We start from the raw sequence: 19,962 nt of genomic DNA, 5'->3' as shown, positions 1-19,962 counted from the left end.
CTTGGAGTGCCAGGAAGATGTGTGGGTGGAAGGAAGGAGTGCGGTTTATTCCTGTTCCCGGTCCAGGACCAGCTTCAAACTGGCTCTATGGTGTCCCATCTGGTCGAGGCAACACCGTCCATCACCACCATGAACTCTTAACTGCCTCAGTTGTGCCCTGTGCAGGCCCTGCCATCTAGAAGGATATCTATGGCTCCGAATGTCAAGAAAAATGCCACACACGCAGCTGAGTGAGAAAGGCACAATTTATTGGTCACGCAGACTTCCATCGTGGGAATGTGGGGCACATACCCTTCTGCGTTCGCACACCGCTGGATTTAGCTCCCTACATTAATTCTGCTATGTTGAAAAAGCAACATAAGGAAAGACATCACGCATCTATTCTCCTAATAACCAAGGAAGCAGAGCTGAAAGCCACACAGATAGAAGAAAAGGCTGCACTATTTCAAGAGCCTGGAACCAAGAGGCCCACCCTCCCTGGCAGCCAGGCTGGAGAGCACGGCTTTCGGGAGCAACAGCAAAGACTCTTCTACCAGCACGATGGAATACGTGTTGGGGGGCTTGGCTTAACTGTCGCTGGTGATGGCTGCCCACCTCGAGGAGGGCACAGGGAACCTGGCACGGGCCTTGGCATCTCTAGCCCAGGCTGAGGCCAGATCTCTCCACTGGAGAGTAGGAGCTGATTTCCTGCTCCTTCCAACTAAAGAACTGAGAAGCCAGGTAGATCCCTGCTCTCAGCCCAGCGATGCCGGAACGCGTGGGACTTTAGCTAAAGCAGCTTGTGTCACTGAAGCTGGACAGAACGGGCTTCTTGTACCCTAAACAAGCTACCCAGACTCTTCAGCTCCTTAAGGCCGAGCCCTTGTCTCACTCCAGGAGGGCACTGGGCTTCTTAATGCTTTCACCCCTCCGAACACACACCGTTTTAAACTGGTGGGTTTGGGCACGTGGTTTTAGGTGGCTAGAGCCTCAGCTCTCGAGGTCATCCTGATATGACGAATGTTCGTAAAGCACTTAGCACAGCACTTGGCACATCGTGAGTGTTCGATCCATGTGGCCATTATTATTATTAATATTATTATTATTTATATCTCCACCCTCGAATCGGCGCTGCAGTTCCTTTCTTCAGAATGGCGCCCTCAACAAGGCACTGGGGTCCCAAGTACCAAGAGCGAGCTGGGGACCCAGACTGTTGGTTGGTTGCCCGTCTGATGTGCGTTTTTCTTCCAGCCTCAGCACTTGGTGCTAAGTCTCACAGGCGGTGAACTCTGTGGGCCACACAGAAGCTAGGCCCTTTCCTGAAAACACAAAGCCTTGCATAGGAAGCTGGGCAGGAGGAGCCAGCAGGAGGTCCCGGGAGAGGGTCCAGTGGCTTCACGCCGTTCCTCTGGGCTCCCGACTCACTGGCAGCTCACTGAGGGCTTCACTGTGGGACAAGAACAGAAGGGCTGTCAGGGCTCATTCTCACCAGGCCATGTTGAACTAAGTGGCCCGGGTCCCTACAAGCTGTGGGCTAGGCCAGGCTTCCTTTAACATGTAGCTGAGAAGAGCCAGCACTCACTGTTCTAAGTACTTTACCTACTTATTAAAAAAAATTGTTTTTTAGAAATGAGGTCTTACTCTGTTGCCTAGTCTGGAATGCAGTGGTGCAATCATAGCTCACTGCAGCCTTGAATTCTTGGGCTCCAGCTAGCCTCATGCCTCAGTCTCCCCAGTAGCTGGGACTACAGGTGCATAGCACCACACCCAGGTACGTACCATATATATATATAAAATATATACACATATGTAATATGTATAGTATATATATGAAATGATATTAATGGATATCAATGTAAATACATAAATATAAATATATAATTTCTATATAGATGATAATACATGGTAATAATACGTAATAGCCTACAATGCAATTCTCCTAAGTCTATGAGGTAGCTACTATTAACAGCCCCTTTTTACAGATGGGTAAACTGAGGCTCAAGGCACAGAGCCAGGAAGCGGGAGGGCTGGGATTCAAACCCAACATAGCCTGACTCTGCAGTCTGTTCTCTTTTTTGAGATGGATTCTCACTCTGTCGCCCAGGCTGGAGTGCAGTGTCGCGATCTCGGTTCACTGCAACCTCCGCCTCCTGGGTTCTAGCAATTCTCCTGTCTCGGCCTCCCGAGTAGTTGGGATTACAGGCGCACACCGCAATGCCCAGCTAATTTTTGTATTTTTAATAGAGACAGGGTTTCACCATATTGGTTAGGCTGGTCTCGAACTCCTGACCTCAGGTGATCCATCCACCTCGGCCTCCTAAAATGCTGGGATTACAGGCATGAGCCACCATGCCCGGCCTGGAGTCTGTTCTTAATCACTTTTAGTTTTGCTCAAAAAATTTTTTATTTTACATGAAGGAGAGGGAAAGCATGCTGAATTCTCCAAAATATTGGGAAATTTTCAAGTATGAATGTGACTTAATAATAACAATGAGGCTGCGTGCGGTGGCTCATGCCTGTAATCCCAGAACTTTGGGAGGCCCAGGCAGGCAGATCACCTGAGGTCAGGAGTTCAAGACCAGCCTGGCCAACATGGTGAAACCCCATCTCTACTAAAAATACAAAAATTAGCCAGGCGTGGTGGCAGGTGCCTGTAATCCCAGCCACTCGGGAGGCTGAGACAGGAGAATTGCTTGAACCCAGGAGGCGGAGGTTGCAGTGAGCTGAGATCACACCACTGGACTCTAGCCTGGGCAACAAAGAGTGAAACTCCGTTATTTATTTATTTATTTATTTATTTTGAGACGGAGTCTTGCTTTGTCACCAGGCTGGAGTGCAGTGGCACGATCTCGGCTCACCACAACCTCTGCCTCCCAGGTTCAAGCAATTCCCCTGCCTCAGCCTCCCAAGTAGCTGGGACTACAGGCGTGCACCACCATGCCCAGGTAATTTTTTGTATTTTAGTAGAGACGGGGTTTCACCATGTTGGCCAGGATGGTCTCGATCTCCTGACCTCGTGATCCACCGTGCCTGGCGAAACTCAGTTTCAAAAAAAATTTATAATAACAATGAGATATAAATGATTTAGGCTCCTTTTCTTTATGGAATCTTCTTCCTCTGGGCCTGACACTAGACTAAGAGTTTATCCACAGCCCAGCCTTTCTTCCTTTTAACAACTGCTGCAGAGGCAATGCAGGGTCAGGGATGTGTGGGACAGGCAGACCTGGGTTCAAATACTGACTCTCCCGTCTCATGGAGCAGTTCCCAGGACCATCACTTGCATGTGTGCACATGCATGCGTTCACACATGCACGCACATATGCATGCGTGCACACACACATGCGCACACACATATGCATAGGCGCACACATACGCACTCACGCATGCACACACACACAAATGCACACGAACCCACGTGTGGCGCAGCGCACCTGCATGGCAGTCCTGCCTACAGGCCCTGGTGGCCCCTCCTCCGGCCGGTGCTTGCCGTGATGCGGGAGCTCGGTGTTGTCGCGGTAGTCGCGGCCCTTGGAGTGCTGGAGGTGCAGCACCGCCGGGCTCTTGACTGGCAGCGGCGGCCGCGGCGTCGGGGTGGGCGGGGTCTGCTGGTTGATTTCCGATCTGGAAGGCTTGATGGGCCTCTTGGCCGGCACCGGGGCCTGGGAGCTGACCGGGGTCTTGGGCTTCCCTTGGCTCTTGTCCCCGCCGGCCGCCCTGCCCTCGGCAGAGGATGAGCACGTGAAGGAGCGCAGCCGGGGCGCGGGCACCTGCTTGCCGGGCCCCTCGCCGCGATCAGCCTCCTGGGCTTTGGTGAGCACGATGCTGGGCGACAAGATGCCGGGTTCCGGGCAGGGCGGGGGTTCCTTCCGCGGCATTTTGGGGGATTCCTGGTCCTTCCTGGGAGCAGGCTTAGGGAAGGAACTCAGGGACCCATACAGGGGGTTCTCAAACATCTCGGGCTTCGTCAGCGGCAGGTCCTCCTGAGGCAGCGTGTCCCCTGCGTTCTTCCCCAGGTCACTGGGCCTAGAGCCAGGGACAGAGCAGGGAAAACACATGTCCAGGGGAGAAGACATGGGAGCATGGCTGCTTAATGGCTCCGGGTCTTTCTTTGGGGTGATACAAATGTTTCTGAACTAGATAGAGATGTGTAACATTGCAAATGTACTGAATGGCACCAAATTGTTTTGCCTTGTTTTGTTTTAGATACAGAGTCTCGCTCTGTCGCCCAGGCTGGAGTGCAGTGGTGCGATCATGGCTAACTGCTGCCTCAACCTCTTGGGCTCAAGCAGTCCTTCCCCTCAGCCTCCCAAGTAGCTGAGACTACTTGGGAGTAGCTAGGAGTAGCTGGACATTGCTGGGAGTAGCAACGCCTCCAGGCCTGGCTAATTTTTTTGTTTTGTTTTATTTTGTAGAGATGGGGAGTCTCACTATATTGCCCAGGCTGGTCTTGAACTCTTGGCTTCAAGCAGTCCTTTCGCTTTGGCCTCCCAAAGTGCTGGGATTACAGGCATAAGCCACTGTGCCCAGCCTAGCAAACTGTTCATTTTGAAATGGTTAATTTCATGTTAAGTGAATTTCACCTCAAGTGAAAAAAAAAGGAAGAGGAAACAGTACTATGTTCACATACGTTGTCCTCAAAGACAGCCTCAGTTCTGGCCTGGGACCTTTTCCACTATAAAACCTGTTCACATCAGAGCATCTGTGAGCAAGGGGCATGGCACTGGAGGATTTGTAGGAGAAATGAAGCGAGAACTTACATGGCACCTCAGTATCAACCCCTCATCCTCATCAGATGAGCCTGCTCTCCACAGCCCCTTCCCACCTCCCCAGTCAACAGGCCTCCTTTCCTGGCTCCTCCCATCCCCACCCCCGAGCCTCTCCTCTGACTCCAGCAATTCTGCTCCGACCCGGCATGTGCATGACCGCTCAGGAAGGTGATCACACCTCCTGCTCAGGAACCACTTGTGCTACTTGAGTGTGAAAGCTCAAGAGGCTCCATCTATTAAACTCGTGTGTGAGATGCTTCCCCAGGCACAGCAACACAGCCACAAACAAGGACAGAATCTGAGCTGAGGGGGCCCGACATCCCGGTTAACACAGTGTCCTTCCCAGCCACATGAAGTCCTCTCCCTGGAAGCCTCTCCTAACTCAGAGTGGAAGAAACACATGGTGGCTGTGGTGCAAGTCAGAGGGAACTTGGACACTTGCGAGTACTGGGGAAACCAAGGCCAGTAGCTAGAAGAAAGGCCTGCTCAACTCATGGGCAGGGGAAGCTCCTGTGTTGTGACCCAAAGTAGGCAAGCGCTGCCTTTGCTTGTTTGTGTTCTGATTTATCACTGCTCTGACTGGAGGTGATTTCCTGCTGAGCAAACTATGAGAACAAGGAATGGGAACACATTTTACTTCCTGACCAGCAGCAGAATCTCCCAGGGGAGTGTTCTGGGTTCTGCTTTCTACAAAAAAGGAAGCTATCGTGAAGAAATTGTGGATCGCTGGGAACCCACTGAGCTGTTGAGGGTGTTGCACCTGTTGCTGATGGGATGTGCACTGAGAAGCTGCTCAGAGGCACTCAACAGTGACTCTTTGGGGAGCAGATGTGGGCTCAGGGGACAAAGGCGGGATGTCGTCCTCACACAGGTGCCGGTGAGATGCCATGGAGCTCCAAGGAGGCTGGCCTCAGGGACACACCAAAGGGAGCCTGACTGTGCACTTGGGGGTGTTGCCCATTAATTTTTGGAAACACCTTAGAGCAGGTACATACATAGAAATGCTAGGGCCTCAAACAAGGACTTTGGAAAGGCGCCCCTCCATGTGCAGCCCTCTTCTGACCCCCGTGTGGACCCTCAAAGGCCGTTGCTGTGAGTTAGCCAAGGGAAGAGGGCACAGGAGGGTGCAACTGGCATGGTCACGTTTTCAGATGAAGGAGCAAGAAGTCCTGACCTCTGACCACCCTCTCTCAGGGGCTGAGATGGGAGGAGGGGGCTGACTTCAGAGAACTGGGGGCAGGACCAGGAAGAGAGCCCTGTGTGCAAGCCCTTTTGTGATTCTAAAGCTCACTCCTCTGGGAAAAGAGCAGCGAGATAACGACCAGGGAAGCCTTCCCTCTAAGAGGAGGCTTCTGTTGCACTTAGAGAGGGGAAGCTTGGTGGGGGCGGGTGGGGAAGACTGGGGAAAACCATGAAAAACTCAAAAGTAAGTCTTACTCCCCTGACCAAAGGTAACAAGAAATTGACTCCTATAGCAGGCCACAGTTGTTGAATAAGGGAACCGATATCTAGGGGACGAGTTGATTCCTGCAGCAAATGACTGTACTTCTCAGATTCAGGAGATGAGTCTCATCTCTAAAGCAGCTAAGCACTGGCCAGGGACTGGGAAGAGTCCCCTTCCTAACTGCACAGCTTCAGTCTGAGGTCACCAGTTGTCCTTGCTTGCGCAGGACTGAAGGGTTTCCTGAGATGTGGGACTTTCAGTGCTAAAACTGGGACAGTACTTGGCAAACCGGGAAGGTCAGTCCCTGCACTTGGGTCTGGGTGATGGTGGGGAAACACTGATGGTGCTTGTAACACTCCCTTCCACAGCCTTTGCTCTGGCTGAGCCTGGGACCTGGAGCAGCGGAAAGGGATGAGGCAGGTGTGCGAGCTGCAGGGCTCCAGGCTCCAAGCGCCTCCTTAGTGAGCAGTGAGTTAGAAGTGCACCCTGCGGGCCCCTCGCCCGTGGATGGCAGCCTGTCTGCAGCTGTCACCATGGGGCTGTGGGGAACATGCTCCCACCAAGCTGTGTGCTCATTGTTACGCACCAAGATCCATTCGCTTTGGGAACTGAAAAGCATTCACTTACACAAATAATCACGCTCCTTTTTCTTTCTGGTTGCTTAGAGCTCCATTTCCTGGGGTCTCCAAAGAGGTGGCCACACGGGCACCTTGATACCCACTGAATAGTGCCTTTGTCCTCATATTTCCAGGGCAGGAAACTGAGGCTGTTTCTCCTCCCTCCAAGTTTCTTAGGGAATGACCAGGGTCTGACACCCTATCAACACACTCTGTACAGAGGTAAAGAGAGAGACAGCTGAGCTGAGCTTCAGGGCTATCCTGTCCTGTCCTTTCCTCTCTCTGTTCCTGACTTCCTCTCATCTATTTTTTTTTTTTGAGACGGAGTCTTGCTGTGTCACCCAGGCTAAAGTGCAGTGGCGTGACCTCAGCTCACTGCAACCTCCACCTCCCGGGTTCAAGCGATTCTCCTGTCTCAGAGACTCCTGAGTAGCTGGGATTACAGGTGTGGGCCACTACGCCTGGCTGATTTTTGTATTTTTAGTAGAGATGGGGTTTCACCGTGTTGGTCAGGCTGGTCTCAAACTCCTGACCTCAAGTGATCTGCCCACCTTGGCTTCCCAAAGTGCTGGGATTACAGGCATGAGCCACCACGCCTGGCCTAACTGTTTTTTAGAGCATATCTCGCACATCTTGAGAAATGAGACTGTCAACAGCTCCTCCATCCAGAGGAAGACCCTGCCAGATCAGGCCTGGGAAGGGTGGAGCTGGAGGACAGTGTGATGGAGAACACACCCGCTGCTGGCTCTGCCCTGTGTGGCGGACAGCACCCAACTCCTCATGGAAAAAAGATGAAGAAAAAACCAGTGTTAGAGGAAGAGAGGCTGAGAGTGAACCCCTGAGGTTATGATAAGCCAGCAAAGAGCCTCAAGGGAAGACAGTGCTCATGCTATTTTGCCCATCTTACATCGTTGTGCTCATGCTATTTTGCGCATCTTAAATCGTTGGTAATTGGGCCTGTACTTTCACGTCTGTCTGTCATCCTGCGGCTACTAGAAACATGTAGAGCTCCCCACTTGTATATCCACGAGGTGCCCATGGTTGGCTCTGCTCTGTTCCAGCAGCACCAGAGAGCGTCTGTGCCTTTGGGAAGTGCTGACCCCGTTCCTCAGCTGCCCGGCCCAGTCTCCTATCTGGCTTCCATTCTTCTGCCTGAATCAGTTCTAGACTCAGATCAGTTTTCTCCACTGTCCGGGGCTTCCCCAGTTTCAGGGCCAGGCCTCCTCTCTCTGCAGGCTGGCTGCCCTGCCTTTTATATCCCTAGTTCCAGTTTCTAACTAAGTGTCCCCCACAGGAGAGACTAGGAAGCTGCTTATAGAACAGGGAACCTCATGGTCGAGAAAAAAGAGGGGAACTGGAGGGTGCGAGCAGGCTCTACATGGAAACTCCCACCCTGTTCCATGGGGCCCTCTAGGGAGTGGGAGATGCCCAAAGGTTAACTAGTTCTAGAAAATTTTTTTTTCTTTTCTTTTGAGATGGAGTCTTGCTCTGTCACCCAGGCTGGAGTGCAGTGGCATGATCAGCTCACTGCAACCTCCGCCTCCCAGGTTCAAGCAATTCTCCTGCCTCAGCCTCCCGAGTAGCTGGGACTACAGGCGCATGCCAGAACATCTAGCTAATTTTTTGTATTTTTAGTAGAGATGGGGTTTTACTGTGTTAGCCAGGATGGTCTTGATCTCCTGACCTCGAGATCTGTCTGCCTCGGCCTCCCAAAGTGTTGGGATTACAGGTGTGAGACACCGCACCCGGCCTTTTTTTTTTTTTTTGAGATGGAGTCTCACTCTGTCACCCAGGCTGGGGTGCACTGGTGCAATCTTGGCTCACTGCAACCTCTGCCTCCTGGGCTCAAGCGATTCTCCTGCCTCAGCTAGGATTACAGGTGTGAGCCACTGTGCCCGGCTAATTTTTGTATTTTCAGTAGAGACGGGGTTTCACCACGTTGGCCAGGCTGGACTCGAACTCTTAACCTCAAGTGATCCACCCACCTCAGCCTCCCAAAGTGCTGGGATTACAGGTGTGAGCCACCGTGCCCCGCCGAAATTTGTTGTTTTTTGAGACGGAGTTTCACCCTTGTTGCCCAGGCTGGAGTAAAATGGCGTGATCTTGGCTCACCGCAACCTCTGCCTCCCAGGTTCAAGCGATTCTCCTGCCTCAGCCTCCTGAGTAGCTGGGATTACAGGCATGCACCACCACCCCAGGCTAATTTAGTATTTTTAGTAGAGACGCGGTTTTTCCATGTTGGTCAGGCTGGTCTCGAACTCCCTATCTCAGGTGATCCACCCGCCTTGGCTTCCCAAAGTGCTGGGATTACAGGCATGAGCCACCACGCCCGGCCTGAAACATGTTTTTTGATATGTATATAGTTTTTATAGGAGGTTCCTTTTCTTAGCAATATCTTTACAAATTTTTACCCTTTAAAAAGAAATCGAGTTGCACTAATAGGTTAGGACGTGGAAGACTCCACATACATGTCAGGGGCCTGCTGTGTTCAGGCCCCAGGGATAAGTCATGAGCCAAGTGGACACAGATTGTGGCCTTTATGAGGCTTCCGTTCTAGGGTGAAAGCCCAGGGCACTTTCATAAGGAGGGAGGGAGCCGTCTTAATGAAGAGGATGCTCACCTTAACTCCTGTGTCCTGGGGGGGAGACCCCGGTTTGCTGTTGAAGGTAAAAACTTCTTGGGTGATATGGGCGGCTGGCTGGGAGGTGTCGGAGGACTTTCTCCCCTGCAGGGCCCCAGGGGGGAGTCCTTGGGCAGCTGGTCGTAGCTCCAGGCTGTGGGCTGCTGGTCAGGGGACAAGGTCTGCTTCACGTGCAGGGGCATTGGTGACCCAAAGGGCCCCACTCCCATGTAGTTGGGGTTGATGATTTCGGTGATGCTGGAGCCACTGCACGGAGGGGCCCTGCAGGGAAGACATGGAGTCACATCTCAGGGGTCCCTTCCCTTCTCGGGGTCAGCACCAGCCCAAGGAAAGTGTCCTCTGATAACCCTGGGGCTCTCTCGGGCTCTCCTCAACTCCTTCACCTCTTGGGCAGTGATCCATTCATTCATTCATTCATTCATCTATCCATGCAACACTGTGGTTACTGAGGGCCTTGTAAGCACCCGGCCTCAGGCCGGGAGGAGGGAATATGGTTGTGAGCAAGGCAGCCATGGTCTGTTCTTATGGAACTCACTTTTGATGGGAGAGAAAAACAAGCTCAGTGGCACAGAGATATGGTATTGATGTAGTGCTGAAGTCTGAGAGTAGCAAGGGGCAGAGATGGGGACTAGTGAAGTGTTGGGACCAACTGGGCATTGGGTGACCCCAGGAGGCCCCATCTGAGGAGGTGGTCTTTTAGCTGAGATAAGAAGATAAGCAGATAAGAGAGAAAGAAGGGGAGAGTGTTCTCGGCAGTGGTAAGAGTACATGCAAAGGCTTCCAGGTGAGAGGGGCTTGGCCTCTTCCTGGACGGTCCGAAGGCTGGTGAGCAGGTGCAGAGGATGGAGTGAGAAGCTGGCAAGGCTGGCAGGGCAGAGAGATGGTGGGAGATGGCCTGGGTGGCAGGAAGGAGGGGATTTTCAGGGCAGACTCTGGCAGGGGTTCCTCTGGAACACATCAGCCCACACGTTTGTGTGTGCAGCATCAGCATAGAGACAGCCATGTGCATATTTAGAAAAACGAGTGTGAGGTCGCGGAGATCAAGGCTGGAGCCTGGAATAGGGGGTAATCAGCTTAAAGCTATGGAGGGGATGGCCCAGACCCGGGCGAGGTGGCCCCAACAGACACACTGCACGCTGCCACTGTGTCAGGCACCGGCCTCTTGAGAACTGAGTTCTGAGTGTATAGGCTGTCAGGGACACTCCACAGCTCCCATGTGCTCCACCAGCCTTGTTCCGAGCTGTACCTTGTTCCCATCCACCACTGCCTGCTTCAGAAATAAATGCTTGTTCTCATGCTAGTCAAAATGGAAAAGAATTTGTTTCCCTACACTGATCCTGATTCTGGAACCCAGTAGACACTTCAGAGCCAGGATGCATTGCTGATGGGATTATCATGGGAGGGAAAGAGGGAAAGGGGATGCTTGTGTGCCCACGGCTGTGAACATCGGAAGCTGGAAGTGGATCAGGGAGTGTGCTAGAGATGAGAATTCCTGTGTGCAGCGGGGGTGGCTGGGGTGAGGGCAAGGGTTGGTGGGGATGAGTTGTGGGGAAGGGAGGGAGGAGAGGAACAAGCTGTGTCTGCTGCTGGCATGGTTCTGCCTCCTCGGCTGGTGAGCTGGCAAAGAGACCAGAACTTGATTCTGGATCTCGGAGACCACATCAGTGAGTTAGGGCAGCCCTGCTACCAAGGACGTCTGTATTCTGGTAATACAGACTTTAACAACTGTACTATTCTCAGTTCAGTCTCTGCCAAAAGCAGCCAGTGTGCATTTTCCCCCAGTGATTTTTCTTGCTAGTGGATAGGGTGGGGTTTGATGGCCACAGATCCCATGATTGCTGGTGTCCTCTGTCCCACGGGAGACACAGCCACCATCTGTAGACTTGGAATCCCTCCATTCTCTCCGCAGTCACTTCTTCATGCACTAGGGCCGCAAGTTCCTAAGTCAGGGACTGCACTGAATTTGCCTTGATTTCTCTAGAACTGGACACATCATAGGGACTCAACAAATGTTAGCTGAGTCAAACTGAACTTCCGTCACATTAGAGTTTCCCCGGCTTTGTCACAGTCACACCAACCTCCCCAGCAGTCAGCAGACTCGCAGAGGAGGCAGGAGAGCACCTCTCCTGGGCTGGAGCTTCTTTCTCCTGTGTCCTAGGTTTCTCTGTGCTTCAGTTCACCTTCTCACAGGCCCTGGGTCTGCAGAGCCACGCTAGTGTTTTGTTTTGTTTTTTTGAGACAAGGTCTTACTCTGTCGCCTAGGCTAGAGTGCAGTGACACAATCACAGCTCACTGCAGCCTCAGCCTTTTGGGCTGAAGCAATCCTTCCATCTCAGCCTCCTAAGTAGTTAGGACTAGTACACCCAGCTTATTATTATTATTATTATTTGAGACAGTCTCGCTCTGTCACCCAGGCTGGAGTACAGTGGCGAAATCTCAGCTCACTGCAATCTCTGCCTCCTGGGTTCAAGCAATTCTTGTGCCTCAGCCCCCCTGCGTAGCTGGGATTACAGGTGTGTGCCACCACGCCCAGCTAATTTTTGTATTTTTAGTAGAGATGGGGTTTCACCATGTTGGCCAGGCTGGTCTCAAACTCCTGACCTCAAGTGATCCACCCATCTTGGCCTCCCAAAGTGCTGGGATTACAGGCATGAACCACTGCACCTAGCCAACATCTTTTTTGTAGAGACAGGGTCTTGATATGTTGCTCAGGCTGGTCTCAAACTCCTAGGCTCAAATGATCCTCCAGCCTTGGCCTCCCAAAGTGCCACGATTACAGGCATGAACCATCACATCCGGCCAAACCATGCTAATTTGTCATGAGTCCCTGATATCCACCCCCCCGACACCCACCCCACGCCCACTTTACCTGCTGGTGGCTTCCCACTGCTTCGTGGGGTCGTGGCTGGTGAGGCTCTTCAGGGTCTTTGGCCCACTGGACTCATCACGCTCCGTCTTCACAAAGTCTGGAAGGAAAGGGCCGGGAAAGAGCATGTGAGGGCCCAGCTTCCAGAGCTTAGGCGAGGGACGGCAAAGGGGTTTCCATTTGCAGGCTGAAGCTGCACAGTGAATAGTGAGTACCTGGGGAGGTGAGTTAAGCAAGATTCTGAGGCCTCATAAGAGTTCAGTGATTGATTAGTTAAGCCTGCTGTGGATCCACAGAGAGGAGAGTTGGGATCCAGAGTTGTCGTTTCATGTGACATTTCCAACTTACTGGTCTTAGCAAGGAACAAATCAGGCAAGTATGTTTTGTCAGATTAAAATAAACAGGCCAGGTGCGGTGGCTCATGCCTGTAACCCCAGCACTTTGGGAGACCGAGGCAGGTGTGTCACTTGAGGTCAGAAGTTCCAAACTAGTTTGGTCAACGTGGTGAAACCCTGTCTCTACTAAAAATACAAAAATTAGCCAGTGGGGCACCTGTAATCCCAACTACTCAGGAAGCTGAGGCAGGAGAATTGCTTGAACCTGGGAGGCGGAGGTTGCAGTGATCCGAGATTGTGCCACTGCACTCTAGCCTGGGCTACAGAGTAAGACCCTGTCTCCAAAAAAAAAAAAAAAAAAAAAAAAGAAAAGAAAAAAAAGCTGGGTGCGGTGGTCATACCTGTAATCCCAGCACTTCGGGAGGCAGAGATGGGTGGATTACTGATTACTTGAGGTTAGGAGTTCCAGACCAGCCTGGTCAATGTGGTGAAACCCTGTCTCTACTAAAAATACAAAAATTAGCGGGGCGTGGTGATGGGTGCCTGTAGTCCCAGCTACTCTGGAGGCTAAGGCAGGAGAATCACTTGAACCCCAAAAGTGGAGGTTGCAGTGAGCTGAGATGGTGCCACTGCACTCCAGACTGGGCCACAGAGTGACTCTGTCTCAAAAAAAAAAAAAAAAAAAAATCGGTTTAGAAGGTACAGAAACCTGGGCGGGCACCATGAGGGCAGGGTTTAGGCACGTACGAGGGTCTGTTTGTATATGGGAGTGGGCACCATGTGGCCGTGTGGACAAGCAGAGGTCGCCCAAGAAATTCTAAATCTCAACTGCAGCTGTAGCTGTGGCCTTCCCCGGACAGCCTGGAAGGAGCCATTTAACAAGAGGTAGGTTCGCTTGGTACCCTGGGTCCTTCTTTTAGCAGAGGTGCTAATAGGGGAATGACAAGGCCTAAAGGTGGACAGGTGAGGTTCGGGGCCCTAAAAAATCCGCAGGGTCGGGGAGGGCAATCTGGGGGTGCTGGATGTTGGGTTCTGTTGGGAAATTTTTGAGTCGAGTGAGGGTTGGGCCAGATTGTCTGAGATCTTTTCCAGTGCTGGATTTCTGCTCTGAGGCCGCAGCAGAGAGAATATTCGACAGCTTTGCTGAGAGAAAGCACATTCCTGTCCCTAAGCGGGGGGCTGAAGAGGGCACTGGGGAGGGGCTTGCTGCTTACCATAGAGCTTCTCCCTCGTCTTTCCCTGAGAGGTCTGCAGCTTGATCTCCCCCTGGAAGTGGCCTGTCAACTCCCCATGGTGGGTGAGAGGCGTGTAGATGGGCAGCTGCGTTTCTGTGGCCTCTAACCGAAGGGCAATGCAGCCTTCGCCTGCGGGGAAAGTGGGAGACAGCTGGGTGAAGACCCTGCCTTTTCATGGCGGAAACACCAAACTCTTGGCCGGAGAGTTGGCTCTGTCATCCAAAGACGGTTCTTTGAAACTATGGCCCTGGCAAGGGTTATTTAATAAATCCGTCAGAACAACACCGCAGTACTTTGGGGGCAAATGTCTTAAGTCTTAGAACAAAAGGTGGATTCGTTGATGTAAAAAAAATTATGTTGTAGAAAATGCAGCAGAAAGACAGAACTAAACACTCGTCTGATTGCTGTAGGGAATGAAAACTTCCCAAGATTTGATGCAGCGTAAGACACGACAGAACAAAATTGGCGGGCAAGAGGACATGCAAGTTTAAAACTTGCACAGAGAAAAAACCTAAAATAAAAAGGAAACGGATTGGGAACAGTATCTGCAGCCAGCTCCCCAGGCAAGAGGGTACTCCGTCTGAACTCCACAAGGAACTCCTCAAAATCAAATCCCCAGCAGATGCATGAGCAGATAATACAAACAGACGTTTCACACGAAAAGAATTGCAGCTGGTTAATTTTAATAAATGGAAAATAGTTCCACTTTCCTAGCCATCAAAAATGCAAACTAAGGAATCACTAAGTTGCTCTTTCACAGACATGAAGTTAGTGTAGATAGGAAGGGAGAAAAATAACACCCAATGCACCGGGCGCGGTGGCTCACGCCTGTAATCCCAGCACTTTGGGAGGCCGAGGCGGGCTGATCACTTGAGGTCAGGAGTTCAAGACCAGCCTGGCCAACATGGTGAAACCCCCTCTCTACGAAAAATTACAAAAATTAGCCAGAGATGGTGGTGCATGCCTGTAATCCCAGCTACTCAGGACGCTGAGGCAGGAGAAGCTCTTGAGTCTGGGAAGCGGAGGTTGCAGTGAGCCAAGATCGTGCCACTGCACTCTGGCCTCCAAAAACAAAAAACAAAACCACCCAATGCCAGCAAGGATCTGGGGAAGCCTATCCATGGTGAGGTCAGCCATCAAAAATGCAAACTAAGGAATCACTAAGTTGCTCTTTCACAGACATGAAGTTAGTGGGGAGGGAAAGATGACTTAGTGGTGACGGTCCCACTAGCAGCCCTGGGATGAGGAAAGGAGAGGCAGGAGCCTATGACCGGCAGTGCCAGGTAGGCTCTCCCTGAAGGCAATGCTACATCAGAGGCCGCCAGCTCACAGGCAGGTGTGGCACTTGCCCACAGACCCTTACCATAGGATTCGTCGCTGTCAGAGGACTTGATGCTGATGAGGATGTGCTGGTCTAGCAGGTACTCAGGGTCAGAGATAATGGGCTTCAGCTGCAGAGAGAAGGGCACAGGACTGGAGTTGGCGGGCAAGGGACAGGTGAGGGGACAGGTGGGTGGACAGGTGGATGAGGATGATGAAAGGTGTTCTTAGTAATCAGATCCAAATCTCTGCTGTCCATACCCAAGAGAGCAGGTGGGGTAGAGCTTTCACATACACCCTGTCTAGCAAGGTGGGGGTTAGCTTCCTTCCCTGTTCCCCTCACCTCCACACTGCACCCCAGGCCTCCTGAACTGAGCTGGCTCCCAGGTCCCAGCAAGAAGGCCTGACCCCACATGGGCCCATCCATTGCCCCCGTTCCTTCCCATCCCTGGGCCAGGGTCGTGGAGGAAAAGGCAGGCTGGCGGGGAAGTGGGGCCAGGCACCAGTTCTGGAATGACCCATACACTCCACCCTGCACCAGCCTCCCCCCACAGAGCATAGACCTTCTCCTTGGCCCCCTCCAGGACTGTGGCTGCATCCCAGCCCTGCCCCTATCTGGCTTGCCCCTGTCTAGGGAGGATGCAGCCTCTGTGTCCATCCTGGCAGAGCCCCCAGCTGGGCCTGGAGTGTGCTACAGATTGTTGGGGGTGTGGCTCAGCGAATGACAGACACAGGCTCCAACATTCTATCTGCGAGCAAGTTTCCAGAGCCGGGGAGTGCCAGCTCCCCCAGAGGCCCTGCTGGCCTGGCTGGCGGCAGGGGGTGCTGCTAACAGGCTTTGCACAGCGCTGGCCAGTGGGGGCTGTGTACGGGCAAGTGCAGGGAGGAGCGTCACACGCACACTAGCTCCTCATCCGCTACGAGTTATGACTTTTTCAGATGTGGGGCTGTTCCTCAGGATGATTCCCATATAGAAGGGCCAAACAAAAAGGTGATACTTTGTTCTAGGTGATTCCCTCCCTTCCTTTCCAGACACCAAAAGGCTCCTGGTACAGGGCTCTGGGCACCATGCTGCCCAACAGGGCAGACTCACTATATCTCCATTCAGAAAGTTCCAGGCCGGGCACAGTGGCTCACGCCTATAATCACAGCACTTTGGGAGGCCAAGGCGGGTGGATCACTTGAGGTCAGGAGTTCAAGACCAGCCTGGCCAACGTGGTGAAACCCCGTCTCTACTAAAAAATACAAAAATTAGCGAGGCGTGGTGGCATGTGCCTGTCATCCCAGCTACTTGGGAGGCTGAGGCAGGAGAATCGCTTGAACCCGGGAGGCGGAGGTTGCAGTGAGCCAAGATGGCACCACTGCACTCCAGCCTGGGCAACAGAGTGAGACTCAGCCTCAAAAAAAAAAAGCTCCAGAACAGATGACTGGAAATTGCAGTGGAGCTCTGGGTACTCCAGGGTTCTACGGCTGCACCCATCATCACTTGGCTCCTGGCACGAGGTGATGTCTGGCTCTAAGTTAGACCCAGGGCCAGAGCTGGGGGCCTCAGACGCAGGAGGAAGACCCGGTCCTCCCTGGGACGCAGTGGAAGTGGGTGACAGACATCTGAACAACAAATGTCTCTGTGCGACACCACCACCCTGGCAGGGGGTGGCAGGGAGGAGAACTATCTAGGGGGCCACAGCAGGGATTTACAGGGTGAACAGAGGAGGCCGCCAGGCAACAGGGGTGGGGCGGGGGGTCAGGGAGCAGCAGACAGTGAAGGCCCCTGCAGTCCTGTGGGAACAGCAGATGAGGCTGCTTGCCCCAGTGGGCAACAGGGAGTCGAATGAATAAAGAGGGGGACGCCAGCATCAGAGAGGCATTCCAGAAAGATCCATCAGCGTTCAGGATGCCTCAGCAAGAGGCAGGAGACAGAAGGAGTGGACCCCCTGGGAGGGGGCAGGGGGACGGAGGGAGGGGACAGAGGCAAGAGGAACAGCAGGACTTGGTGGCTGTGAGGATGTGGGGAGTGGAGGAAGACAGGGGCCCTAGGGGTCCCTGAGCTGGACCAGGGGGTGAACGTGTTGTGGAATGGGGTGCTGCTCTCTTTTCCACCTTCACCAAAGGAGGAAACTACTGTTCAGGCCCTGCCTGGAAGCAGACAGGGAGGAGGAGCAGGAGAACGGGCTTGGGCTGGGTGAGGCAGAAATGTCTTCTTGGAGCCCAGAGCCCCCACAACTCAGGGGCCTGAAGACAGCCCCAGAACAGGGACTTCTGACAGCTCTTCTGGGGCCTCAGTGGGAGACCCCAGTCAGAGCCATGTGAGCTGGCCGCAGCCTCTGAGTAATTTGGAATTGTGCCACAGCTGGGGGAATCTGGAGTTCAGGCATCAGCCTCTGCTCCTGAGATGACGCGGCCTTTTTACATGGCCTGAGAGTTGGTTCCAATCAAAGGTTAATGCCAATGTGTGTCCAGCCCCCTGAAACCTGCCAACATCCTACCCCAGTCTCAGGAGAGAATGGGTCCCTCCGCCTGCTTAAGACTGTCCTTTTAAAACTCACCGCGAGTGTCACCTCTGAGGGATCTCTGAGGGGAGCCCCCAAGATGCCCCACCTCCTGTGATGGATCTGCCTGGCCTGGGACTCCCCTTCGTGCCACCCCTCCCTCATGGTGTGAGAAAGAAACTCCACTTCCCACCCAGCGTGAACAACTAATGAGCTCATAACAAGCTTGTACTCGAGGACACCCAACACCTCCACTGTCCATTTAGCACCACAAAAGCAGTTTCAGTAGGAAAACAAACGAACAAAAAAAGAGACAGGGTCTCACTGCGTCACCCAGGCTGGAGTGCAGTGGCATGATCATAGCTTACTGCAGCCTGGATCTCCTAGGCTCAGGTTATCCTCCCACCTCAGCCTCCAGAGCAGCTAGGACTACAGGCACGCGCCACCATGTCTGGCTAATTTAAAAAAAAAAATGTTTTAGGCTGGGTGCGGTGGCTCATACCTCTAATCACTTTGGGAGGCTGAGACCAGTGGATCACTTGAGGTCAGGAGTTTGAAACCAGCGTGGCTAACATGAGGAACCCCATCTCTACTAAGATACAAAAATTAGCTGGGTGTGGTGGTGCACTTTTGTAGTCCAAGCTACTCAGGAGGGTGAGGCAGGAGAATCGCTTGAACCTGGAGGTCGAGGTTGCAGTGAGCCGAGATCACGCCACTGCACTCCAGCCTGGGCAACAGAGTAAGACTCTGTCTCAAAAAAGAAAAAAAATTTTTTTTTGGTAGAGATGGGGTGTCACTATGTTTCCCAGGCTGGTCTTGAACTTCTGGGCTGAAGCAATCCCCCTGCCTTGGCTTCCTAGGTGCTGGGATTATATGTGTGAGCCACCACACCAGGCCAGAAAACCATTTTTTCTATAGCAAAGAAGAATGTGTTCCCACTAAGGTTTGGTTGAGTGTTTCCAATTCCACCCTCTGCTCTTGCAGGGCCACAGACGTGTCAAGTACTTCGTGTGTTCACAAGTGTATGATTAGTAGCCAACGGACCCCTCTCTATGCCTCTTTGGACCCGATTCTATGAACCAGCACTGAATAGGAAAACAAGCGTCAAAGCGGGGATCGGGGTCTTGGGGTTGCGTCCTAGGTGTGTTACCGCAGCCATGAGGCCATGAGCAAACAGCGCTTGGCCCTGCACCTGAGTTTCCTTCTTTGCAAAACCATGTGGTTGGACGAGCTGACCTCTAGATCCCTTCTGTGATCCTTTAGGGGAACTGAAACCATTATGAGGCCACATACCCACTGCTGCAAAGTGTGTTATGAACCACCTTGAGTGAGAGCTTGCTCCTAGAGTGGGTCTCTTTCTGCATTTGGTCTATGAGATTCCTGCTTCCTCTGGTCAGGCCTGGCCATAGCTCTGCCACTGGCTGGTACTAGTGGCCTAGTAAATGCAAATCTTCCTCTGGGGAATGCCTTGCTCTAGAATTACCTTTGGAAGAGTCTCACCAAACTTCACCACCAGCTCCCCCTCACTTCCTTCTTCATTTTCTCCTTCCTGACTCTTGACGAAACCTGTTGGAGGACAAAAAGGCTGGTTTTCAGAAAACAGAGCAAGAACCAGACAGAAAAGACTCCCTGGGTCACCCCACCCAGACCTAGGAAGATGTGCTCTCTCCTTTTTTTTTTTTTAATCTCGGGGCCTCAGCATCATTTAGGAGTCAGGCCCGCCGGGGATTCTGTTTTTGTGCAGGGATTGGTCATTTGCCAACACGGTCTAATTATTTTTAGGAAAATCAAAGAGATTCCTCCTCCTTTTCAGTTCCTCTTTGCAACAAACCAGGCAACAAAGAAATCATCACATCACAGGCAAAAAGATTAGGGAACTTGACAGCTCGTCCCACGCCACTCAAGATAGCAGCCTTTTGAAATTCTAATTTAAGCTTCCTAATATGCTGTTTCCATAGAAATGTATGCAAGTGTCTTGATAGTTTATTAAAAACACCCGCACAAAAATCCTCATCATTTTTTGAACCGCTTTGACCCTGCTAGGTGAACTGGGGCTTGGGGACTCAGTGGCAAAGGCCGCTCTAGCACCAGGCCTGGGCCCACCTCAGTTGGAGAAGGAGGCAGGGACCAGAGGGGCAGAATTGGCAGCACACGCTTCTTCCTGATTTCTGGAAGCATCCCAGCCAGGCCCTCACAAAATGCTCTTTTGTGGAGGTGATGCCCCCTTTTCCTCCGCTGACCACTATGCAGACCATCTCAGCGAAGATGGC

General features: G+C 52.4%; 1 protein-coding gene across 2 annotated transcripts in view; it reads right to left on the bottom strand.

The window, feature by feature from the left end:
- Positions 1 to 227: 227 nt before the first annotated feature.
- Positions 228 to 19,962, bottom strand: part of INPP5D (inositol polyphosphate-5-phosphatase D) — a 147,797-nt gene continuing 128,062 nt past the window's right edge. For both annotated transcript variants that reach the window (XM_024243528.2, XM_054550008.2), the window contains 7 exons: positions 19,176 to 19,258; positions 15,247 to 15,334; positions 13,863 to 14,012; positions 12,317 to 12,413; positions 9,427 to 9,708; positions 3,411 to 4,002; positions 228 to 1,426 (listed from right to left, as the gene is read on the bottom strand). In XM_024243528.2, coding sequence (XP_024099296.1) covers positions 1,424 to 1,426; positions 3,411 to 4,002; positions 9,427 to 9,708; positions 12,317 to 12,413; positions 13,863 to 14,012; positions 15,247 to 15,334; positions 19,176 to 19,258 — 1,295 coding nt within the window. In that variant the 3' untranslated portion in view covers positions 228 to 1,423. The remainder of the gene's footprint in view (positions 1,427 to 3,410; positions 4,003 to 9,426; positions 9,709 to 12,316; positions 12,414 to 13,862; positions 14,013 to 15,246; positions 15,335 to 19,175; positions 19,259 to 19,962) is intronic.

The sequence above is a fragment of the Pongo abelii genome, chromosome 11 (genome assembly GCF_028885655.2).
Source record: "Pongo abelii isolate AG06213 chromosome 11, NHGRI_mPonAbe1-v2.0_pri, whole genome shotgun sequence".
Classification (NCBI taxonomy): Eukaryota; Metazoa; Chordata; class Mammalia; order Primates; family Hominidae; genus Pongo; species Pongo abelii.
This window is presented reverse-complemented; position numbering and strand designations above follow the sequence as displayed.